This window comes from Amblyomma americanum, chromosome 9 (assembly GCF_052857255.1).
Source record: "Amblyomma americanum isolate KBUSLIRL-KWMA chromosome 9, ASM5285725v1, whole genome shotgun sequence".
NCBI classification, from domain to species: domain Eukaryota; kingdom Metazoa; phylum Arthropoda; class Arachnida; order Ixodida; family Ixodidae; genus Amblyomma; species Amblyomma americanum.
Genome location: NC_135505.1, coordinates 122,495,560 through 122,520,880, shown reverse-complemented (window position 1 = coordinate 122,520,880; position 25,321 = coordinate 122,495,560). Strand labels below are relative to the sequence as shown.

At 45.7% G+C, this 25,321-nt stretch overlaps 1 protein-coding gene across 1 annotated transcript in view; it reads left to right on the top strand.

Annotated features, from left to right (window-relative positions):
- The window catches only part of LOC144104225 (IDLSRF-like peptide), a 175,172-nt gene that overhangs the window by 138,006 nt on the left and 11,845 nt on the right, over positions 1-25,321 (top strand). Inside the window, exons 2-3 of the mRNA XM_077637102.1 lie at positions 9,695-9,835; positions 21,165-21,317. Coding sequence (XP_077493228.1) covers positions 9,695-9,835; positions 21,165-21,317 — 294 coding nt within the window. The remainder of the gene's footprint in view (positions 1-9,694; positions 9,836-21,164; positions 21,318-25,321) is intronic.

Here is a 25,321-nt window from a genome sequence, read left to right as displayed (position 1 = left end):
ATAATGGGAGGGACTTGAGCAAGATCCGGTTCTCAAAGCGTTTCCTCCTTTCGGCCTTCCGATCTCCTTCTAGATCAATCTCTCAGTCGATATTGTTGGGTAGAGCAATCATGGAGTGGTCGCGTTTGAGCTCAAATGTTTGATGGGCATGCAGGCTGGACGTATTTAATAGCGGATTCTTCAGCCCACTTTACGTGTACTTTGCGCTGTAAACACTGGTTAATGTAACGTCTGCGCTCAATTCCGAGTATTCGTCCAATTTTCAAGGCAGGAAATGCGTGTCTTGCTATCAGAGGTATATCAACCGACTCTGAAAGAGCCGTACAATGAAATTTTACATCTAGAAAAAAAAATTTGATGGAGCAGTGTTCACTGTCGCTATGGGCTAGTGAAATTTGTTTTGTGATTTGAAGTTTGAGGGAGCCCGATTACTCAACGTTGAGAACCAGGCTCCTGTATTTTTTTTATAAAATTCAATGGATATTTTTTAATGGAATTCAATGGAATTCAAATTTAAGTCCGCGTGCCCTACAGCAGCACAGTTTTTTCATGACGCAGAAGTGAATTTTATTTCTTAAGCTGGGGTATTTTTTATGCTACTGAACTTGAAAACCGAAAAACCATGCCGCTCTGATAACATTCCGAACACTTTTCTGTGACGATATGCCGAAACAATTGCAAAGCTCTTGTATGTAATGTTTCAAGCATCCTTGAATCATTACATACCAAACTGCCAGGTGACCGGAAGACCACCCGAATCGTCTCTGTACCTAAGAAAGGCGATCGCTTAATGCTATCAAACTACCGCCCAATATCCATCATTTCATCTTGGTATAAATAATTGAACATCTTTTTGCTAATGAGATAAATTATTTCCAAAAACGACACTGCCGATTGCATGTGTATTACTTCTATTTTGTGTTACTTAAACCGGATTTCAGTAACATGCTGTGTGCGCTTATTAGTAAGAGCCCTGCTCTCTAACGGGCGCTGCTGTGCAGAATGCTAGTTAGTGACTGCTCTGAAAGAACAGAGATGGCGTCCGCAAGATCGCCTAAACGAATGAAGCACTTAATTCACTTAGCCAAATTCTGCGTTAAATTATAAAGCTAGAAAATATCCAACGTCAACCGAGGTCACTGGTCTAAACCCAAATTAGCCGTCTACTATTCTGTGACCCGAATATTTGAAAAGTAAGTAATGAGCGGACTTGTATCGTGACGCATGGTGAATGAAGGAACAGAAAAACCGACACGTTCTCCAAACTTAATTAGCTCTCTGGTTTTGCACAAAAACTAACAACTTCCCTCCTTAATTAGAACTTCCGGCTTATTATCAAAGAGGCGAGCCGCCCCTTCCGTTCTTCTTTAAACATATCCCCGCCTTTTTTTTATTTTGATTAGACAGTTTTATTCGATGAAATTTTAACATGCGTGAAGGTTCAACAAAACTGCACAAAAATCCTGTAAGACATAAAGTTATATTCCCCATAGCATACTGCACAGCCTTTGTAAAAAGTTTAGATCCCAGCAGGTGTTCCTCTACGCCGTGCAGTGAGGTTTTTGTAAGATTCTAGCTTAATTTGTTGCTTAATTATCTCGCTTAATTCTCGCAGAGGATAATAATAATAATTGGTTTTTTGGTCAAAGGAAATGGCGCAGTATCTGCCAAATATATCATTGGACACCTGAACCACGCCATAAGGGAAGGGGAAATGAGGGAGTGAAAGAAGAAAGGAAGAAAGAGGTGCCGTAGTGGAGGGCTCCGCAATAATTTCGACCACCTGGGGATCTTTAACGTGCACTGACATCGCACAGCACACGGGCGCCTTAGCGTTTATCCTCCATAAAAACGCAGCCGCCGCGGTCGGGTTCGAACCCGGGAACTCCGGATCAGTAGTCGAGCGCCCTAACCACTGAGCCACCGCGGCGGGTCGCAGAGGATAGAACTAGAGTTTCTCTTACCTTCAAGAAGTTTGGAACGCTTGCGAGGCACAGCGAGAAAGTCGGCATAGCCAAGAAGGAAACCCCGCTGTTCTCCATAAACTTTTGACACAAACTGTACAGGTCGTTTCAGGCTTAGAGTGAACATGGGAGGGCGTGGTTGCGCTCTCATGAGCCCAAATATGTCTGTCGGGATCGCAGTGGCCTGAAACGTGGCAGGAAACGTGGTTGACTACGCGAAACATCACTCCCATGTTCCTCTCCAACTACTTCAGTTTTCTTCGATGCGCGGTGGTGTCGGACACAGTGGCGCTCAGGAGAACGCGGCCAAGACCTCCCTTGTCCCATCTAATTGTGAAGCAATCTGTACGTCAAACTCAAACATTCCGAACATTTTTTGCTCGGGTGTTTACACAGCTGCTACATCTCGGCGGCATCTGTGCGCAACGGAATGTATTAGCTGGCAAAAAATGACCCCCCAAACAAGTGTGTTTTATTTTTGTGATGACTCCTGAACAACTTGCGGAGAGCGGAGGTTTGCTGAAAGCCCGTAAGAGCAGGCGTGTGTTGGTCAGCGGAAAATGCACCAGAGTAAGACGCACTTTCTTGGTAGAATGTTTAGGGAATTCTTGGTAGAATGTTTAGGGGAATCCCCTAAGGTGGCGTAAATTTGGAATAAGGGAGCAAATTACTCATTGGCATCCACCCAAGCGCAGCCATACGGCCGCAAAAAAAAAACGCTATACAGCTTCCACATAAATTTCGTATCTAAAGAAAAATTTATTCTGGTCCAGGGTTCGGACCCGGGATCACCTCTTCACTAGAGCACTAGCTCTACCAGCTGAACAAACCAGGACGGCTAGCATACAGTAGGGCGAGAGTGAATTGACCAATAACTCGAAGTGGGAACAGTGGGGAGCACTTTCCGCGTAGAATAAACAGCACTGTGCTCTTACTTGATTTAAAGCAATCACAACGTTCTACGGAAGTGGTAGCCGTTTTCCCGCATCGAATCCGCTGACCTGTTTGCGAAGCTACTGGAAAATGAGGAAAAGGAAAAGAAAATTATATGCGCCGAACATAAATTTTTAATGCTTGTCCGATATTCGTTAAGCAACTTCTTGCGAGGCCCTAATTTGACGCATATCCAGTTTGAACGGGCTAGAGCTAACATTTGCGTTTCCCTGATCCTACTTCTCTGATAAGGGTATAGAACCTATGTCTACTGCAAGGACGCAAATTAAAAGACGCATAGACTTTCCTTCGAGCCCAGAGCTTTTGTGAAGCGTCTACACGTGGCTACGCCGGTTTGCAAAAAGTAGAATTTCAGTTTGCCTTGTCACAACATTGTGCTAAGGAATACGCTTTTTTTTACTCTCTTATGATATTTACTACATCTTCAACCTATGGCCTAATTAGAAAATTCAACGCAGCCGCCCGCCTACGCGTTTTATGATAATTTTATCGACTCTCACATCGGGTTTTTTACATCTCGAAGGCATCGCATGAATATTGCGGGAGCCTTAAAAACGCGACAAGAAGTAAATCCGGGTACATAGAGCGCATAAATGTCTGCGCATGTAAAAGAACGCGTGCTGGAGAGAAGCCATCGTTTGTAATTTCGCGCGAATAATTTATCGCTTCGCCAGTCCGAATGGGGAAAGACATTTCGCTCTTTGACTCAAATATGAGCCTTCGATGTGGGTCAGTTTTTGGGAGCACTGAGAATAATTGGTGCGTGAGAGACGTCGGGAGATGCGTCGCGGAATTCTGCCGGAGTTATTCAAGGAAACATAGCGATGGGTTTGAGCGAATTTTACATGCATTTTTAGAAAAACTGCTTTGCTAAAGCAGCTTTGTATTGCCCAAGGGCCCTTTTAAAGAAGTATTATAAAACATGCGCGCAATAATTTTCTCTGTTCTCGCTGTGATATTCCAGCAAAAAAAAATTGTGAGGGTACGATCTTAGATGAGCGGATGAATCTTGGAATACGAATACAAAGTCTAAATAGGTTATGCTTGTGCCCGGCTGACATGAACGCAGAAGTGAAGGTTCAATGCAAGTTTGAAACAATAAGTACCGTTCCTTGGGGCAGCAGTCTGAAGAATCATTCGTCCTGGAAAGAGTCTTGTCGACTTACAATAATATATGTACCGACATGCGAAAGGTGTAAAAAAATACCGAAACAAAGTGAACGGCTAACATGCTGGTGCAGAACCCATAAAGCCGGATACAACTTAAGTCTGCACTGAAGCTCCGCCCACATTCAGGACCGCCGCACAATATTCTTCCACGACAGAAAAGTAGTCCGTAGTAAAAACTTCTCCCGTTACATAAACACAAAACTAATCACTAGAAAAAATTACAAGCTCTCAAATTTTGATGCTTGGCTCGTTTAATGAAGTTCAACTGTTGTGACTGTTGTGCTTGACTGGCGTGGTAATACATCACGCCGCAGGCAGTTACCCGGTGTAAGCAAATGCTGTTTTTTAATTTTTAAAAATTGTATCCTATTAAAGTGTGTAGCTGAACACTGATGCCAAACCGGTTGACCAACATGCACATGGGAAAAATCGTTTTTACAGAGCAATAAATCACATAATTTTCACAAAGAAGTATAGCTGATAGACTGTTCATCTGTTAGGCCGCGTTCCTGTTGTATTTCTGGCTCATGTCACACTGATTTATGTGGTGATCATGACTTCATTACAATTTTAGTTATGATAATGAAGACTACACTCACATTCGGCAAATAAAATCCTACATAGTTGAAAGAAAGACTATTTTAATGCCAACATGTTTTTTTGGGAGGCGCCGCCTGATACTAATAGACGCATGCGTATATGTAGGCAGTGGACAGCAATACCAAGGCGTAAAACGCGTTCCCACCTTTAACAACTCAGGCCTCAATTATTAGAGCTAAGAGCAGCTACATTTAAGAACACCGTATATGCAGTACCAATGTAGCCATGTAGACAGGGAAATGACAAGATTCTGGTTGAACAGGTGAAGAAAATTATTCCGCATTAAGAATGAGTAAAACATTTAAATCATGCAGAACACTCGCAAAATTTTAAAGAAGATGATGACTAACATTCTAGTTCATCATCAAAGATGCCAAACATATTCACAAAGACACCTAATTCCATTTATGTGTGAACAATGCGACAGCATTAGTACTTGCTGATGCCGTTGCCGGAAATGACGTCGCTTACGCTGTGGCGACGTCGCTTGCCTTCAGCCAAAGAGAATTGTCTGCTTCTGGTGACTGAACTTCTCTCAACCCAATGGGAATTCTCTGATCTGGTTATGCCACTGCCTTCCAGCCGATGGGCGAATTTTATTACAGGCGACAGGTTTTTTTCTCCGACGAGGGTCTAAATGCTCTTGCATTAAAAGGAATGCAAACAGGATTGCATGATGAAAAGTAACAATACGGAAAGGAAGCCAAGGGCGTAGGAGGTCATTAAGCAGCCTAGATTGTTACTTCCTCTCGGAGAACAAGCAAACAAATATAAGTCCGATTTGTGGGTACAATGGAAGGCTTTTACATACCACTGAATACGATAAACTTTGTCATTGAAAGTCGTGTTTCAGAAGAAAGCACTCCGCCTTTTCCTGCTCATTTCTGAGGGCTATTTCGGTAACAACAATGATTCAGATGAGAGAACCTTTGAAGACCTTCGCTGCGACCTTGTCATGTTTGCTGGAAGTTTTTCGCGCCATAATTTTTCTTTGTCCAATCCTGGTACGGTAATTCTGTAACATTCATATGCAAAAGTTTCACATTTATAGTGCCTGCACTTAACTACAGGAGGCACCCCAGACAGCTTCTCCATTGGGACCGGCTTCTGCACTAATCTTTCAGATATTCTATAGGTGCGCATTTCTTCTCCTTCAATAAACCAGCAAACTGAAGTTACGTCGCATCACGTTTGCTGAAATGCACAGAGTAAATCGCTACTACAACTTAAGTCTGAAAATTTTTCAACACGAATGTTTTACCTGCCTTTACTTCACTCATTAGTGGTTGATGGTACTGTGTCAGAAATGAGCCATTATACCACCTCTCTTGCCTTATAAATTCCACTACTACTACTTTCTATTGTCTTGCACAAAGAGCCAGCCACAAAAATACACCGCTACGCCAGGATGCCAGCATATATTTTACGCTCTGAAAGAATAGCGCATTCATGATCGGTCATGTAATACGCACCCACGCCAAAAAGTACTGTTCTGCTATAAGCCAGATGTTTTTTTTTCTGCCTCCCAAAAACACGTCACGGTGAGCTGCTTCCCCGGCAGGCTTCTGTGTGGCGTTAGCATAAAGTAAGAAGCTAATGAACGGGCGTGCTGTGCGTACAAGTTCCCCAGAGCCGCCCTAGATTCCTAATACGCGCCGTTCGGCGAAAAAGCTAGCGATAGCGAAGCCGGACTTAGGTGGGCATATAGCAAGCCTACCGACTTCATTCCCTATTCCTCCCTTACCCCCCCCCCCCCCCCCCCCCCTGCTTTCCCCCGGTCGCGCGTGGAAAAGTGGACGCGGTCACGCGTCTTGGGAGCTTTGCGTGAATCCTCGCTTTGCATGCACAGTCTGTGTACTAGGGGTACAGAACGCGTGCTTTGTGTACGAAGGCCGGGCACGAATACGGTTAGCGTTGCACAACGGAGCGGTTTTGTGAGCGCAGTGGTTGTTTTCTCTCGGTCGCACTTCGCTGATGCGCGCAGGTAGAGAGGAAACGACTGCGCAGCAAAAAGCTCGTTCACTTCTGCCGCCGAACTTTTCCTGTGTTTTTATCGCCCGTGAGAAGAAATCTCAATAGCTTTCCAGCTTACGAAGCGTAGAAAGTGCCTTACAGTGATGACGTCTAAAACAGAAAAGGGGAGTCGGTTTTAAAATCCTGAGCGTGCTTGGGAGCCCGAAATTAACTAATGAATTGCTTGGTTAATCACGTGTGTTGATTTCCTTTAGTTACACTAGAATGCATAGAACGTACATGCACTTAGTTTAGATTAGATAGTTGCTTATGTTTTCCAGGCCCTCGACACTGTTTTGTTGAAATCGTTCAGGCGGGTGCTTTTAAGTAAGCTAAAGGTTCGAGGTCAGAACAGTTGGTTTTTAAGTTCCGGCAAGAAAAAGTTTGTTTTCTAGATAGCATTCGTTGCAGCTCCAGATATTTTAAACGTGACTGGTACAACCAATAGGCTAAGTGGGGCCAGATAGCATCACTTCTGCGTACACACTATTTTTGAGCACAGGCAAGGGGAACTTTAAAAGCACTCGTTTGAGGTAGTTCGCTAACCTAACTTGTTAAACCGATTAGCTGTTCCATTTAAGTGCTGTTTGCAAATAGACGATTATTTTCTTTGAAGAATGACTTTTAAACGAACGGCGCATTACCAGGCGATATCTACTTAGCGTAAAAACCATTTTAACATCATTTAGTGAAAGCTGGGCTCGAATCTTAAAGCTGCCGCATAAAGTGATGGTGTGGTTGCACTCGAACTTTTGTTCAGAAATTAGTTTCTAAACATACAGCTCTATATCTTTTCCCTAATGTCGAAAGCTTCTTTTCATTTTTTTTTATTGAAACACGCGTTCTAATGTAATCCGTTTCCCCGCGTCCCGTCTTAACCACAAGTTTAGAACATCAATAGGAAAGTACCGAGAAAGGAGATAAAAAAAATAGATATATGTGTATTCATGAACAGACGTGCTGCAAAACACATTAACAATTTTATGAATGCCATTATTCCACGTTCGTTTGTGCGGTTGCAAAATGCATTCGGTATCGAACAAGCGGTTCCTAGTACGGGTGGCGCCTAATGTGTAAATAGCAGTGCGTCCACTCCGTGGCTGCATATACACTAATGCAGCGCGTCTGCGTTTTATATCTCGTCCGCGTTTATTGCACCGCGAGCGGTAGCGAGCTGTTTTTGAGACTGTGGCGCAACGCGGACTGTGCTTTCACGTAAGCAGTGTCGCCAGAAAAGCATGGAGCACAACAGCCACGCACTCGCGCGTGACGTCATTAACCAGCTCTTTCCTCGCTTGCAAAGCCTAAGGAAAAAAAATAAAAGTCATTTTGTCAGGGGAGGAGTTATAATAAAAGGCAAAGTGCATGGCACACATTTTGTTATGACAGCGAGGGAGCACTGCAAACATGCACGCCGCCTTTCGGCGGTGATTACAAAATGTGGGCGGTATATTTATGAGAGCCCTGCTAGCGTGATTCATCTATATAGCTAGTATAAACCGAGCTTTGGCGTAGACTGATGTTAATAGTCCTCCTCAGGCGGCGTGACTAGGAATGACCTCAGTAGTAGTTGCAATATGCTCCCAAAATGTGCAGTAAATTTTGCCTTCCCAGCAATACTGAGAAACGCATTTCAGTACCTCATATTCGGTATATTCGAAACACACGGGAAATTTTGGGCAGATCACTTATTCCAGTAACTGAGATGGATCCAGCTCCAGATCTGTTGAACGTGGTTACTTACACCTGTGCCTAGAGCTTCTTATGAAACCGTCAGAATATGGAGGTTCTTACGAAATGGTCAGCCAATACAGGAGTTACAAGATGTGTGTACGTTCAGAACTCTGTTACGTTGTTCAAAGAAAGTAAAGCCATACACGAAAAATTTTGGAATCCAGTGCTGTGCTTCACATCGTATATGCCCGCAGGGTGCATAGTTTAATTTCTTAATAAAGCTTGAGTTCGCACAGAGGAGCAATACATCCGTATTCAACGTACGCGGGGGCGAAATATTCTAAGTGGCGCAAAAACTACACAACATGCAAAGAATATATCATACCTTTTAGCGAGTAATTTGAGAATACATTTTCAAAAGTGACAATTTCCGAGTTGTTAACAACATACTTTGGCAACTTGTTCCAGTATCCTAATAACCTATCTGAAAAAGTACACTTAAAACATTCAGTTCTGTACTTCAATATCATTTTATACTTCTGTTCTGTTCATGAACTTCATTTTATGGACGTAGAGACCGGGTGTCCCAACTTACGGTCACCAAGTTTCCACAAAAGACAATGTCCAAACCCAGCCAAACCATCTGAGGGCTGTTGGTAGTTGAAAACACTAGTCTGTAGTAGTTTTGTTCTTCAAAGATTATTAATTAGTATAAAATATTTAGAAGTTTTTTTTTATTCTTGGCCTCAGAAATAATCTGTCTCCTCACAAGTTGTACAATTCTCTTGAAAAACAGCTGACGGAAACGTTTAAACAAGGTACCGTTTACGAAAAGTAGTTTTTTCTTTTACAGCCCTTAAAATATAAATCGCTCATTAAAGTAGCTGCCACGTCACAGCGGTGCCGTTTCATCGCTCCGAGATGAGTCTCAGAGATCATAACATGCTTTACCTTGAAAACATGCTATATACACTCCAAAAAAGGAGTAAAAAGGGAATAAAACTGTCCTCTAGTGCACACCCTTTTATATCGTGTAAAAAGGAGTAAACTGCTCTCAAGGGTGTAAAAGGAAGTAATCTGCCCTAAAAGGTGTAAAAAGGGAGTGAAAATGTTCTCTATTTCACACCCTTTTTACAAGGGTGTGTGCTAGAGGACAGTTTTACTCCCATTTTATTCCCATATAGGTGTATTTGTGTTTAGAGTGTATATGCATGCCAGTAGCCGCTCAAAATTACGAAAAATGTTTGATGTCAAATAATTAAACGTGGATATAGTTAGGCGCCAAATTCAAACTCTCTTTTCCCTCTGCGTTTGTGCAGTGGACACTGACCGCTGCCACCCGACACAGCCGTTCCGGTGTCCGGCGTCCACCACGGTGTGCATCTCCATCCAGTACCTGTGCGACGGGGCGCCCGACTGCCCCGATGGCTACGACGAAGACCCTCGGCTTTGCACCGCAGGTACGTACGCCCGAAACTGAAAAATTCGCCCAACTGGTGTAGCAAGAAGGTTTTGCACGAACCAACCAAATACGATCAGAACCCGGTGGTGCAACGCGGAAATGACGCATGTGCGTAAGGATTCGATTTCCCACGGCACATGAATTGTACTCAAGTAACACTTGTTGCGGGGCTAGTTGGTGCATAGTTCTATTTACAAATGTTAGCTCAAAAATAAGAGACAATCACAAGAAAGGTGGACAAGACAACGCGCTTCTTGACAAGACAACGCGTGGAGAATGAAATGGACAAGACAACGCAGCGCGTTGTCTTGTCCACCTTTCTTGTGATTGTCTCTTATTTTTTCGCTAACATTTGTACATAGCACATGAATTGCACTGCCTTCCTGGTGCAATCAAGGACTTTCCGAGAAATCAGTTGCATTGCCATTGATATCAAGGTGACATAGAGTCAACACATCCTGGAGCCCGCGAAATCCTATCCGAAGCATGTCCGTTCTTGTGGAAGCTGCGTTCTTATGGAAGCATGTCTGTTCTTATGGAAGCTGCGTTCTTATAGAGGCAAAACGCTAAGGCGCCTGTGTGCTGTGCGATGTATGTGCACGTTAAAGATCCCCAGGTGGTCGAAATTATTCCGGAGCCCTCCACTACGGCACCTCTTCCTACCTTTCTTCTTCCACTGCCTCCTTTATCCCTTCCCTTATGGCGCGGTTCAGGTGTCCGGCGATATGTCAGACAGATACTGCGCCATTTCCTTTCCCCAAAAAACGAATTATTATTATTAAGCACGTCGAGTTGAACTACTATCGAGGGAAGGGGGCTTTCTTTATCGCCTGTCAAGTTATACTGAGATAAAATCCATGAAGAAGTTATCACGCTCTCATATTAGCCAAGCATTATCGTACAAAAATTTTGAATGCTGGAAAACTAATGTGCGGCATGGTATAGAAATATTCAGGGTAATGGTCCATTCTTCCGATATGTAGCGAAATCTTTCATTTATAATGTTTCCGTCACTCGCATCCAGCAGTAAGACTGCCATACAAAACAAATTGGGAACGTTTTTGACGACAGCAAAATCGCTAATAGCAAAAATGCAAGCCTACCGACGGGATATCTGCGAATATATTGATTGTTATAGCGATATCTTAAAATATACGAAAACGTTGCGCTCATAAACAATTTCCCATTCAAATTGCTTTTGTTCAGAGTTGCTTGGTATGAGGGCAGCCTATGATTTGCTCGGAGTTAGGTAGCCTTCTGTGGCAATCGACTGGCACACGGACCAGTCCTGACACCTCAACTCTATTCTCGAGCTGATATTCAGGAAGCAATCACAGGTTTGAACACGCATCACGTCAGCAGTCAATCTGGCCCTGGCGATCAGTCTTATGGTGCATTCCATTCGTCTATCCCGGACGTGTTTTCTAGTTCTGTGACCAGAAAAGCGTGTTCCAATGGGCGATTTGGATTCACGTCCTCATTTCCAACCTCTATTCGGGAGCAACTCGCTACGCGCCCGATCGCCCTTAATCGCCCCGCGCATCCCACAGCGCATCTCGTGTTCCAATCAACGACTTCGATCTTCGGTGCCGCGATGAATTTTTTGCTTTTTCGGCGATTCAGGGCGATACCTTGGGTTGCCTTTGGAATACGCCAATTAAGTAAACTGGAGTTCATTATTAGTGAAAAGCCTGAATCATCAAAAATCTGGTATTGTGAATCATGATGAATGATCGCTGTACGCCGGTGGGTGTCAAGACAACTTTAAGGGGAGCTTGCTGTGTGATTATTCAGTTACATAGTATTAAGAATGCGGTGTTGCCTTTAACCGAGGTCTTCACCGTATGCCCCGATAGTAAACATTGACTCCTTTATGAAAACTACAGTGCTGCTGTTAAACGATGTGTTCACCGTATGCCCAGAAACCACTGCTAGCCAATGATGAACTCACCGACAAACATTGATGGTCATTTGTTTGGCCATCAAATGACGTCATTCGATTTCAGAGGGCGAGCTTTTGAACTAAGTTAAACAGCCTTGCTAGAATCGCGAAAGTACCCCGCCTAATTAACCGAGGGTAGCCGCGGAAGTGAACAAAACCTCGTTGATCCTCGGCAAATCGCATTACTGCGGGAAAATAGGAAAGCCCTAATGGTAAAAACACCGGATTACGGGGAATGTGCCTGCAAGCAAACTCCGTAGTCTTCCCGGGGAGGCCACACGTGGTGTGGATACGACAGGAGAGAGCCAATGTCATTGCCCCGCGAGCATAAAAATATATATACAAACAACGCCAGTGTCTAACTCAAGCCGTGCTTGCTTCCGTGAATGGTACAACGCTGCCCAGCGAACGGATTGATTTAAAACTTTGCTGTTCTCGCCTCCGGCACCAGCCAACGGTTTTCTTTTTTTTTTGCCACAGAGTTAGGAGACAGAGATATAAACGAAGTTAAGAGGAAGAAAACGAAAGAAAGCGGGGGGGGGGGGGGGGGGGGGGGGCGGTGTTAACCCATCATCTCTTTGTTAAAGAACTTAAGATAAAAAAAAGCCACACAGAATGCAGGAAGAACGAGTGTAACAGAGTTTCCGCCGGTGCTCTCTCAAACAGCTCGCAAACTTATCTCCGCTCCTCGCCACACACGAGACAGGTCCAGCATGTGCACTCGTTTCAATCCTTTTATCCGGTCGACGGCTCGAGAACGGCAAATAGAATGAGATGAAAGAAAAAAAACTAAAAGAAAAACTAATAGGAATCCTCTGGCCGCGTGATTCGCAGATCCTGCGGCTAACCTTGCGGCGGATGGTCGGAAAACAAGTTACCGCGGCATTTTGGGATTCGCTTTCGGAGCGGTACTCCGCAGCTGCCGGTGCTTTGCTGCTTTGTTGTATTCGGGCCGCGCTCTTAGAGGAATAGGGAAGTGGTTGGGAACGTAGGGAATCTAGAGGAGAAGGGAACAAGAAGGGCGATGTGTGGGATCCCGTTAATCCCGTTTACCGCTTCAGGGTACCAAGAAACCGATGCGCTCCGCATGAGGTCGCTCGCGCTCTGTCAGAGTTGCCGGAACAGGCGGCGGCGTCGCTATTCTATACTTCTTTGTTCTGCATTTCATGCAGCGTCACGTAGGCGACGGGGCAAGTGGAAGCTCCACGCGAGGCGCGCGTCAAGAACAGCGTCTCGAGTTCGGGCTAAACTGGGACGCGGACAAGCTTCATATAGAGCGCTCGGGTGGCATCGAGTCAGCCTGTCTCTACTATTTAATTATGCCGCTTCGTTCGGGGAACATGTGGGACCAACAAGAGGAAAGACGCTCCTGCAAGTGCTCTGAGCACGTACCAGTACGCTGTGCAGGCGGCTATGAATCGATGGGCCGCAGGTGTTGTTTAGAGCGTCGACGCGTAGGCGCGTAGTTTCTTTATTTTCATCTTCTACGGCGGAAACTTTGTGCCTTGCATACGGCGTCGCCTCGCGTGTGGTAAGTTGTAAGTAAAAGATCTGTATTCACCTGCAGCCAGTGCGATGCTGGCGGGCATGAGCAACACTGCACGACATTCAAGCGGGGATGGCCTGGAAAGCGAGTGATATTTGGAAGAGCGCAATGGATTGAGAATGAACTGTCTTTGGGCCTAGTATTCCGGCACACCTATCCCAGAACAAAGAGTGCGTAATTCGTAGAAACAAAAGCGTTCAGGATATTCAGTGCACAGTAATGTCGTAATAACGATAATGATTAAGCTATTGCTGTACTATCATCGCTTCCCTTTTTATCGAACCTCCACCGATTCTAGTCGTTAGATATCTATCTCTTGGAATCTAGACTCTGTGCGCAATGAATTTGGCTCCACGTCATTGAAGACACAACATTCTTCGCATTCCTTGCGAGTGGAATGATTTCATCCAAACAGAGAAAGTTTCAGACCAGTTGGTCCCCACTGAACCGATCTGCTGCGGGATGCAGAGCGTCCGGCCGAAAATGGACAAGTTCGCACACAAAGCACCTTATGCAAGGTACAAGAGTTACTTTTTCTTCTGCCTACGGAGTTCCAGTTGGGAGCCTATGCAATTAGTCAATGTAGTGTATGCCCGTAGTGTCCTCCAGTGGTAGTGGCGTTAACAACACAATGAGGAGAGATGGAAAGAAGGACAGAAGAGGAGGAGTGAGAGGAGGAGAAAGCAAGCACGCTGAGACTAGGGCGCCTGTACCTCAACGTTCCGCGCTGCTGGGAGGCGTATTCTTGGCCAACTGTACGTCGATGATGATGATGATGATGATAATGACGGTCTTGGTGCTGGTGATAATCAGTTATGCTGATGTTCTGGCGCGACGATGGATAAGCCGGGTTCTAAAGCTCTGAAAATGCGCATTTTCTTCTCGAGATTCTTTGTATCTGTCACACTGATCGATGGACGCCATTGTCCTCTGCGGACATCCAATGAGTGCATATGCCCTAGACGCTGGATGAGCTACTCTCGAAAACACAAACTAGCATTTTCCCTGTAGCCGCTTTGTTCTAAATAGCCAGGCAAAGTCATCCGAGTGTAATTAGCGATTTACAAGTTGCATCTTCAGAAAGTGATATTGTTACGTGGCGGCCAGCCGAAGAAAGAGACACGATGATCGATGGCAATGAGATGATTTAATGGCTGCTGGCCTAGCGTGAGCGCTCCTGCCCGCCACTGCACAGTTCGTCGTCTTCTTCGTCACACTACCCGGGGCCACCGAACGATCGTCCCGATCGGTGACAAAGAGACGCGCGAAGTAGTTACGTGCTTCAGAGGATGGTTGGACAGAAACGAGAAAGAGATGAGGTGCTGGCCGCCACGATGAAAGAGATGACTGAATGATTCCTGGTGTTGAAGCTTCCGGGCCGCAAGTCACCAAGAGCCGATGGTCGAGGCCCCAGGACGCGCCGAACGGCCTGGGCAGGGGAACGGTGTCTTCAGATGTAAGCGGCGTCTCGGGTCGGTGGGGTCGATAGGTCAGGTCCTTGCGTCGGGTTCAGTTCGTCGTGTTGAGTGGTCTGGGCGGGAGACGCGGCGGGGGGGGGGGGGGGGGGGGGGAACAACGGCGAGGCCGGTTCGGGTCTTAAAGGCTGGGGCACGGCCGAGCGACGCAGGCCAAGAACTCACGGCCGATGGCCGCGTCTGACGCAGGACGCCGAAGCTCCCCGGACCAGGATGTCGATGGTACCCTGCAAGCTCCACCAAATGTTACGTGGCGGCCAGCCGGAGAAAGAGACACGGTGATCGATGGCAATGAGATGATTTAATGGATGCTCACAACAGATCTTCTTCAGACGCCTCCAGACCCGCTCTCTGTCATCCCCTCAGCTTTTATCCCACTATTGCGGAACATCCCCTGCATGCTCCCTATGCGGTGACCCCCAAGCCACACTCTCCCATATCCTTTTCGGCTGCCCTGCTGACCCTCCCCCGCGGGGACATCACGCCATCTCGAGCTCCCAGGACTGGGAGGTCCTGCTCATGTATGCAGACCCAATATCGCAGCTTGTGACTCGGGCTGCCGACGTCATGTCCCGGCATGACGTACTTGATGCAGTGCGGGACCTCGCAGTGGCCCAGGCACCCAGCTGGTTCTAAAACTCACTTGCTCAATAAAGTTTTTCTGTCTGTCTGTTAATGGCTGCTGGCCTAGCGCGAGCGCTCCTGCCCGCGTCACTGCACAGTTCGTCGTCTTCTTCGTCACAATATACTGTCAGTGTCAAACAAAACGACAGTAACAAAAACGCAACGGTTACGGCTATGTAACGCGAGACTCAGGATAGCTGGTGTAGTCGTCAAGTGATGCACCCCTGCATTGGCAGGTGACTGTTTTAAACTGAGCAACCCGTCCGCTTATGAGACCCAGGTTGACCGTGATAGGAGGTAAGTGCATTAATCACCAGCGTTCCATTAACGGTGGGTGCGTTCATGACATTAACGCACCCACCGTTGACGGCGACGCGCAAGCCAGGGACGGGCGCCTAACGGCTAACGTTGTGTAGCGGCGCTGGCATCGCCATCGGCGCTGATGTCGAAGACGATGCTCGGAGCGCGAGCTTGCTTCGGGCTGATGAGAACGTTTTGGGGCAACTGGCCTGGCCAGCAACGTCAACAGCCCGCTCCGCCGGCTCACCAGCCGCGGCTACCGGGATTCCAATAAACGTGGTTCACCTTCCACACATGTAAATTGGTATCGGGAAGGGCGTAAGACCCGCCGCGGTGGCTCAGTGGTTAGGGCGCTCGACTACTGATCCGGAGTTCCCGGGTGCGAACCCGACCGCGGCGGCTGCGTTTTTATGGAGGAAAAACGCTAAGGCGCCCGTGTGCTGTGCGATGTCAGTGCACGTTAAAGATCCCCAGGTGGTCAAAATTATTCCGGAGCCCTCCACTACGGCACCTCTTTCTTCCTTTCTTCTGTCACTCCCTCCTTTATTCCTTGCCTTACGGCGCGGTTCAGATGTCCAACGATATATGAAACAGATACTGCGCCATTTCCTCCCCCCCCCCCCCAAAAAAAGAACAATTTTTAAGAGCGTAAGTAGGAGGCTTTACATTTAGCAAACTTCTCACACTAAGGCAATCGATTTTCATATCTATGACGCAAAAATCGTGGTTGGGTGCGTAAATCAACCTCGTCGATGTTCCTTGCTCAGCAGGCACTATTTTTGCTTTGGGGTGTTTGCGTTGCAGTTATACTGTTCGCGTCTAATTTCACGCTGACTGTATCAGTTAAGACAAACCCAGGCGCGTTTCTTGCATTTGTGATTGTGCATATTACACAGATTTGTTTGCTTTTTCTGAGATTTTCGCTCAAATTCAACTGACCGGAAACCTCAAGGAGTAAGCCTTAAATTTCATTGTGCAATAATAAAGACTTCAGTGTCGAAGACAAGCATCGTTGAAGACAAGCATCGTTAAATGCTGAATACGTTCGCTGTGAAAAGTAGCAAAAAGGTGCCCCTCATAGTCACACTATTCAAGAACCATTTTCTTGAGGCTTTCGCTATAGTTATGCAATGCTTTTCACTATAGCATATTCGTATTTCGGGCACAACGCCACATGAGAACAAGCGTTCGCGATGCTCTAAATCTTCAACTTAAAGATAATTTACGACTCTTCAAGAGAAACCATCACGTGACTGAGGCTTTGGACATTACGCTTTCCGTGGCAGGAAAAATAAATAAAAAATATGCTCTAGGACATCACTGCTCGCTCCTGAGGAACCCCCTCCCTTAAATGTCAATATTTGCGCAAGCCTTTCATCCCGAGTGAATGCTTCCGCAAATGTCTCCTCAAATACGGTTCGCAAACACTGACGGCTACGTTCGAAAAGGAAGGTTTCATCCTCTAGGGAAGTGCTTGGTCTATTTTATATTTTTCTTCCGGTTGTGTAAATTTAAACGTGCAGTTAGTTAGATGATGCTGAGTGAGAATGTTGTTTAGACACGCCCTGAATGTTTTACGTCACATGCCATGGCTGTAATGGTTGTCGGAGCTTAGAGAACAATCTGTTTCTTCTTTTTTTATTCTTTGTCCATTTTATTTTGGTGCTACTGATTATTGGTACTTATGTTGTTATTTATGTAGTTATTTATCAAGCATTCACTCTTTATTTGTAAATTTTTCTTCCAAATTGTCTTGTTCTCAAGAAAGTGCAGACAAGGTGGTCTAAATCTTTTTGTACTAAGTGGGCAAAGTTTTGTCTACAGAATGCATAAGTTAATTGTCACTCAGAGTAAGCGCATGAGCTTTATTGACCAGTTAAGGCTCTTGGTCATGCAGTCTTGCAATTATAAGACTATAATAGTCATTAAAGAATTCAAGTATACCTGCAGCCTCGTTCTAAGCCTGTTCTGTAAGTGAGGCTGTCTTGTCTAAAGCCATCCGACGCTAGATATTTGCTTATGCTTTTATCGTTACTTTTTCTTCGTGACAAAATAATTTACAAATATCTTAAATAATCTGTGTACAAAGTCGATTCAAGGTCGCAGCCATCTTTCTTAACTTTTTTAAAACACTCAAAGGAGGCTTGGACCAAGCCCATGTAAGCAAGTGCCTAGCGACCGACTTGCGCTGACATGCACAAAGCACCAGTAATAATAATAATAATTGGTTTTGGGGGAAAGGAAATGGCGCGGTATCTGTTTCATATATCGTTGGACACCTGAACCGCGCCGTAAGGTAAGAGAGAAAGGAGGGAGTGAAAGAAGAAAGGAAGAAAGAGGTGCCGTAGTGGAGGGCCCCGGAATAATTTGGACCACCTGAGAATCTTTAACGTGCACTTGCATCGCACAGCACACGGGCGCCTTGGCGCTTTGCCTCCATAAAAACCCAGCCGCCGCGATCGGATTCGAACCCGGGAACTCCGGATCCGTAGTCGAGCGCCGTGACCACTGAGCCACCGCGGCGAGTGAACCCCGTCATCATCAGGGCACGAGTTAAGTTGAGGTTTTTCGGGCTGAAACTACATGCAGCAAAAGTTTATGCACTCGACCATGTCCCATGAAATTCTACTGGTTACGAACGCAGTAATAACCACGATGTACCGAAAAGAACCGCGCCTGTTATCCTCTTCACCTGACCCTCCTTTCCAACCACCGTTCCATTAAACTGTCGAAACTTCGATGGCTGGCGGTCGATAACGCTTTCAGGATATGCCTCGAAGTCATAAAAAATGTAAGAAACCGGACGCGGTAGCATCATTTCCCTTTGTTTTTCTCCCTCGGTTTCCTTCCCAGTACGGTCATGTATTGGTCAGCGCCAAAAATAGCGTTTGGATGCGGGGGTTTCGTCTGCAGCTGCCCACGATTTCTGATTTTATTTTAGCCAGCGCTCCTTGTGCTTGTTAGGTTATCACGTTTAAGGAAGAACATGCGGTTCCCAGAAAAAGAGTTTGTGCCAGCCGGATCTGCACTGGCTCTGCACTGCAAGAAACCATCCAACCGAACCCATTCCCACTCCCCCCCTTTTCCCCGGAAATCTGTATTCCGGCCGCACTTGTAACCCGGAGCAAGACGGTAATAGAGTTTCGATCAGGAAGATGGTTCTCAGGGATTGCCTGGGGTCGGTTTAGTTCTCAATCTTTGTCTCACACCCCACGAGACCGAAGCTGCAATCCAGTTTGATAGTGGCGTCCCGAACTTTCCTGAGCTAGCTGTAATAAAAAATTGAACTTCTACCTCGGCATTTTTTGTTTTCTTTCTGCACGAAACACGCTCTTAGTAACAGACCTCGTGGCTTTATTCTGCAAAGTAAACTGGAACCATAAAAGGAAGAAAATGGCGAAAACGATGCCCTTTAAACCAGAGAAGATTTGTGGCTTACTCTGGACCCAGTGGTTCTTTAACAAGGGTAAAACATACTAATATACCAGAAAGCTAATATACCAGAAAAATCACAGCTGCCATGGTAATGGTAAAGATTTTGCTGCCACTTTCTCTTATTTTCAGTTTCTGAACTAACTATATTTTCCATTAACGAATTTGCTCGTCATTTAGTGATGGACTTCTAATTCTCTTTCATTCTCACCTAATTCTCACACGTGTTACCCCCTCCGGTAGCATGCGTGACTTCGCTAATTTGTATGTACAGTCTTGGTAAAAAATCTTAAAGCCACAGCGCTCAGCTTCACCGAAATGAATGTTCCTAGAATGCCCTTTGACACACGGGGGTGGCAGGGAACCAAGATGCCTATAAGATAGCTCGAGGATACAATACACTTTCCGAGCATCCGTTGAGACCGCTGAACTCGGGCCAGCACCCAAGGAATACTCGGCCGTACTACAAAACTATAGAGGCAAAAGAATCTGGTATCACCCGCCGCACGAACCTCTCTACAGAGAGGAAGCTGTCACTTGGAGACAATTGCAGACAGGTTCTTACCCAAACCTACACATGCTAAACAAAATGCACCCTACGATATACGGCGACAAATGCCCCTGGTACGACTAAAAACCCATGCCATACCACATCACACGGACCTGCCAAAACTTTGACGTGGTCCTCAAAACACAAAACCCGAGTGAGGAACAACGGGAGACTCTGCTGTCCAGCAACCGCTGCGAATACCAACGAAGTCTGGCACAGTGAGCTCAACGGGCGGCAGTGGCCAGCGTTGCCCTGGACTGAGGGCAACCGACCATTGATTAAAAATGGACGAGCTACACACTCCTGGAGATACAACCAAGGAGAGAACATCTCTGAAATGCCCCAAAGCCGCAGAGTAGAATAAAGTTTCCTCCTCCTCCGTGTAGCGGATAATTCAAAAGACAAGTCAAGCAGGAAACTTCTCCACCGCAAGAAGAAACCTTAAGCTGGTATTTTATGGTCATTCGGTCTTTAAGAAAGCAGTAAGGGCTCTGTTATGCGGCTGAAGCGAATACCCTTTGGCCTTAAGACTTCTGACCAAGACTGTGTTATCAGCAAGAACAGAAACGCGATCAAGACAAGTGAACCTCGAACAGAAAAAATAAGAAGCTCTTAGCCAGTGCAAGCGCCTTGCAAAGAGAGGGCAATTTCGTTTCAAAAGCATGAAGACTCTTCTTCAGAAGTGCTAATCTAGCTTGTTTGTATTTGCTCTCCAGGAGCTAATATGTTGATGTTGATGCGTTGCCACCTCAGTTTTCTTGTTAGCGCTTTATTCGTTGCTGATAGCAGCTTTAGTTTGGCGCTTGATGGCCCTAGTTGCCGATGTGCCACGAAACCCAACAGAACACACATTGTTGGTGAAATGTTTTAGGGGAATCTCTCAAGCTGGAGTAAATTTGTAATAAGGAAGTAATTACTCATAACATCCGCCCAAGCGCAGCCATACGGCTACAAAAATAGACTGTATTGTTTTCCTTTATAACCGTCAATGAGTAATTAATCCCTTATAACAAATTTACTCCACCATGGGGGATTCCCCTGAAACATATGACGAGCCCTGTTCGCACTTCGAGTTACTGATAAATTCTTCCTCGCCCTAACATAAGCTTACCGTCCCGGTCAGCTCATTTGGTAGAGCGACTTCTGCGGTGAGGCGGGGGTCTCGCGTTTGAACCTCGCACCAAGACGAATTTTTATTTAACTCCTAAGTTTCCTAGAAAGCCGTATAGCTTTCCTTTGTAGCCGTATGGCTGCGCTTGGGTGGATGCCAGTGAGTAATTACTCCCTTATTACAACGCACTTCGTATGTACCAATCTGCTCTGTAAAACTCCCCGCACCTTGTAATAGTTGCAAACAAACAATATATGCTTATAATAGGTGCTAAAGATTGTTAAAGATATGTTACCAGCAAGCCCACTCTTCAGTCCTCACGAAGGCTGTTGTTTTTTTGTGCGCAGCGAAGCGGCCCCCAGTGGAGGAGACCGCCAACTTCCTTCAGACGCTGCTGAGCAACCACGGACCAAATTACCTGGAGAAGCTGTTCGGAGCCAAGGCACGGGACGCTCTGGCGCCCCTAGGTGGCGTGCAGAAAGTAGCCGTGGCACTCTCAGGTAAGTGGGAGCAAGATTTCAATGTGGATGAATCGGTACCGGTTCCTCATGCTGGTTCATCGTGCTAACCTAAGCTAACCTAATCTAACCTAGCCTAGCCTAACGCAACCCAACGGAACCTAACCAAGCCTAACGCGACCCAACCTGACCTAACCTAACGCAACCCAGCCTTATTCAACCCAACCTAACCCAGTCCTACCTAACCTAACATAACCTAACCCAACCCAACCCAACCTAACCTAGCCTAACCTAACCAGCGCTTGTCCCCCTGATTCCGTCGTATACCCCACCGTCATTTTGCGCTGCTATTTTCTAGGGAAGGTATAGTGAGCTAATGTTCCAATGCCGCTGTTAAGTATTGAACTGAGCCGAATGGTACTTTCGATCAACGAATTCAGTGTTGACTTTAAAAATTGCTTTAAAACTATCCAGGTATAGATTTTCGAGACCAGAACAGCGCAAATATTGAACCAGTAAGCGCGTAATGACTACTTGGCAAGCCAAGACGCAAATTTTGCTAAGAAACTTCCCTTCACAGGCGTTGTCGCTATTCCAACAAGAGGTAAGATTTACTATAGCATAACTGCATGAGGAGCAACACACGTGCTGTTAACTGATCTCGGTGTAGAGAAAAAAAAAGTTTATTGCCGCACTAATGTTTTATTGCTGTTGCCTCATGATTCGGCTCGGTAGATTAATTCTGCAGATCCATGAAAGGTGATTATATCTCCGCTTGTTTCGTCATCTATAGCTTGAATAATTCCTTCATTCGCGAAGCATGCAGATACCAAAAGAAAGACTGGTGCATTTAGAAATACGAAGCTCTTGTTACCATTAATGAAAGGGTACCAAGGCAGCCTTCTATGAGCAATCACTCGTGATGACGACGACGACGATGAGAGGATGATTGTATTTTAATAATGCATGTGGTGCGCAAAATGAATTTGTGTGGTACCATGTCCACAGAGCGTCATTAAACGAACTAGGAATAGCACTTTTTCGAAGCCAAACCCAATACAAATACCCTGGGTATGGGTGACAAATTAAATGCAAATACAAGCGTGTTTAAAATCCTAATCGAATACGAATCGAATATGAATAAAATATCCGTATGATTATTCGCCATTTGTGCGAGTGTTCGTACACTATGAATATTTATACTAAAAGGCCGCTATAATGAAGGACGTAAAGCTCCAGTGGTCGTATACGCAACACTGGTCCTCACTAAGGGAACGCAACATGAAGTCAGTTTAATAACTCTGTGACCGTTGTGAAAGGCGCCTAAGAAAACTACCTTTCGCTAATTACAACGACAGCGCGGACACTGGCCACATCATAGCTAATGAGCCGAATCAAAGATATGAGCCGCGGCTTCCGATGTTGGGCAAGATCGCTGAGTTTCCTGAACCTGGCTTAAGCGTGCCGCGTCTTCCAGTCTTAAAAGCCGTATGTATGAGCATCATGAATGCCGCCACATGAATGGACCGTTTTTGAGATGCGGAACGCGCTCACCAATCGCGACAGCATGCTGTCCGGCGTCTGAGTTTGACCCTGTTTTTGAAACAGCCGTCGAAGAAACCTACGACAAGGCCTATGCGAACTTGGTGCCTATTATTCGAAAAGTATTCAGTGCCAGCACTGGGTGTACAGTCTTTGCCAAAAGTAACCAAGCTGGGGGGTTTGCTTCTCAGTGGAATATTGAAGCTATCATGCCAGCCCTCAAGCTTTAAATCTCTGTATGGTAAGGAGAACCCTCGTCCTTACCTTCCGAGAACTTTTTTCCTTTAGGGAAGCTGTAAGGGCTCTCCTATTCGAAACCATGCAGCCTGGTGACTTTTAGCAAAGGCTATACCATCTAACACCGCTGTTTGGGTTTCCGTAGTCTATGAGCTCACCAAGTTCAGCTTTAGTCTTGCATTGCCCAGCATAACTAGGTCCTGATGTTTTTTTTTTGTAACTCCTGCGAATCAACGTCTGTTCTACAGCCTTTGATAAGAAACGCAGAAGATACTTCGTGACTGGCCAAAAAGATCCCGTGCCTTGTTTTCACTATCTTGTGATATCCATGCCGCACCTATAGGTTCGAATAAATAAGCATGTTTGTTTTCCCAATCAATTAGGCTCTGGAATAATTTTGAGCGTAAGCGATTTCACTCGTTCAGCGAATTGAATACGTAGATATTCGTTTTGTTATTCGAAAATTTCGAATATTCGCAGAGCCTTGGAAACAATTTCAAAATTTTGAGCGCATTTTCGTTCCTACCATTTTCTGCGAAGAGTGGAATACCAAGCGGCAGACTTTGCACGAGTGTGGACCCAACGCATGATCACGTTTCCTTGGTTTTGTTATCGGCTATTTCATGTGCCATTTCTGCTTGCGTTGCAAACAATACCGCCAACGAATTCTCACAGGTTTTAATTTAATTGTTGGCAATATAGCGCAACGCTTCTTTAATATTAGCAACAAAGAAATGAAGACAAAAACTTCAAAAAAATTTATTATTGCTGTTTTAATGCTGTTCACTGAGGATTTCGCAGTCGTTATACTCCTTCAAGCCTTAAAATTTTTTGCCAAGCTCATCAATGATAACAACAGGGTTTCTTTCTTCCTCTTGAAACTCCGCGCGGTTTTCACAATCAGCCTGCAAGGTCCCCGCTCTGCAGGCCGCCAAGCTTATATACCACAATCTGGCGGACATCAACCTCGCAACAAAGGAAATAGGAAGAATAAAAGGTAGCCTCGCTTGGCTCTAAGGGAAGGAAAGGAAGGGTTGGAGAAGTAAGGGAGAGTCTGCGAGTCGTTGCCGACAAGGCCAGATCGAGCAAGCGCCCACGCGTCGCCGACGGACATGATATGGAAAAATAAGTTCTGACGGGAGATTCCCTAAGTGGCGGGGAGCTGGAAATCTCGTTAATCTTAATTCAGCGCTTGTCGCCGGTCGCAATATGGGATCGCAGGCTCGAGCGTGTTATGTCCTCGCCGCAGAAAATTCCGACTCGCCAAGAAATTCTTCTCCTTTCGTTTTCCTGTCGAGCTCAAATAAATAAGGCGAGGATATAGCAGTATCTTTTATGTGTGTTTAAAGAGTGTGGGATCGGAGATAACCACAGTCGGTGGCAAGATACGCGTACTGAGTTTTTCAAAGCAGTCCTCTGTCTGGGAAGTGAAGTTTTCGGTTCTATCGTGTCTCTCTTTAATTTCGCCACGAAATAAAATGGCGGAGACGCTCATTCGCGAGACAGCGCGGAGCGCACAAAGGCACAGTTTTAGCGCTGGTCATAAATAAGATAAAAGTGAAATCGAAAAAACGCCTTCAAGTTTGTAAATACTTCAATGCTCAAAAGAGTCTGAGTGGAATATAGCACTATAAGAAATGATCGAAGTATCTGTTCGTTCTTCGCGGCTTTTATTTTTAGCGGCGATACAAATTAATAATAATAATAATTGGTTTTTCGGGAAAGGAAATGGCGCAGTATCTGTCTCATATATCTTTGGACACCTGAACCGCGCCGTAAGGGAAGGGATAAGGGAGGGAGTGAAAGAAGAAAGGAAGAAGAGGTGCCGTAGTGGAGGGCTCCGGAATAATTTCGACCACCTGGGGATCTTTAACGTGCACTGACATCGCACAGCACACGGGCGCCTTAGCGTTTCGCCTCCATCGAAACGCAGCCGCCGCGGTCGGGTTCGCACCCGGGAACTCCGGATCAGTAGTCGAGCGCCCTAACCACTGAGCCACCGCGGCGGGGCCACATCGCCGGTATGTGTGTCTTAGATATTCGTGGAGCCCTTATGAACAGCATATAAATGGGGAGTTTTCAGATGATTAAACAGCGAACAAGAGTCGCGAGTAACGCAGTTCATAAAATCCTAGTGATCGGTGTTTATTGTTGAAGCAGAGCAGCTCTGATCGCATTACATTACTGCTAATCTTAAAATGCGCCACGCTCCGGGGCCTAGAGCGAAGGATAATTGCTACATATAAACGAGCCACCAGTCCTCACTT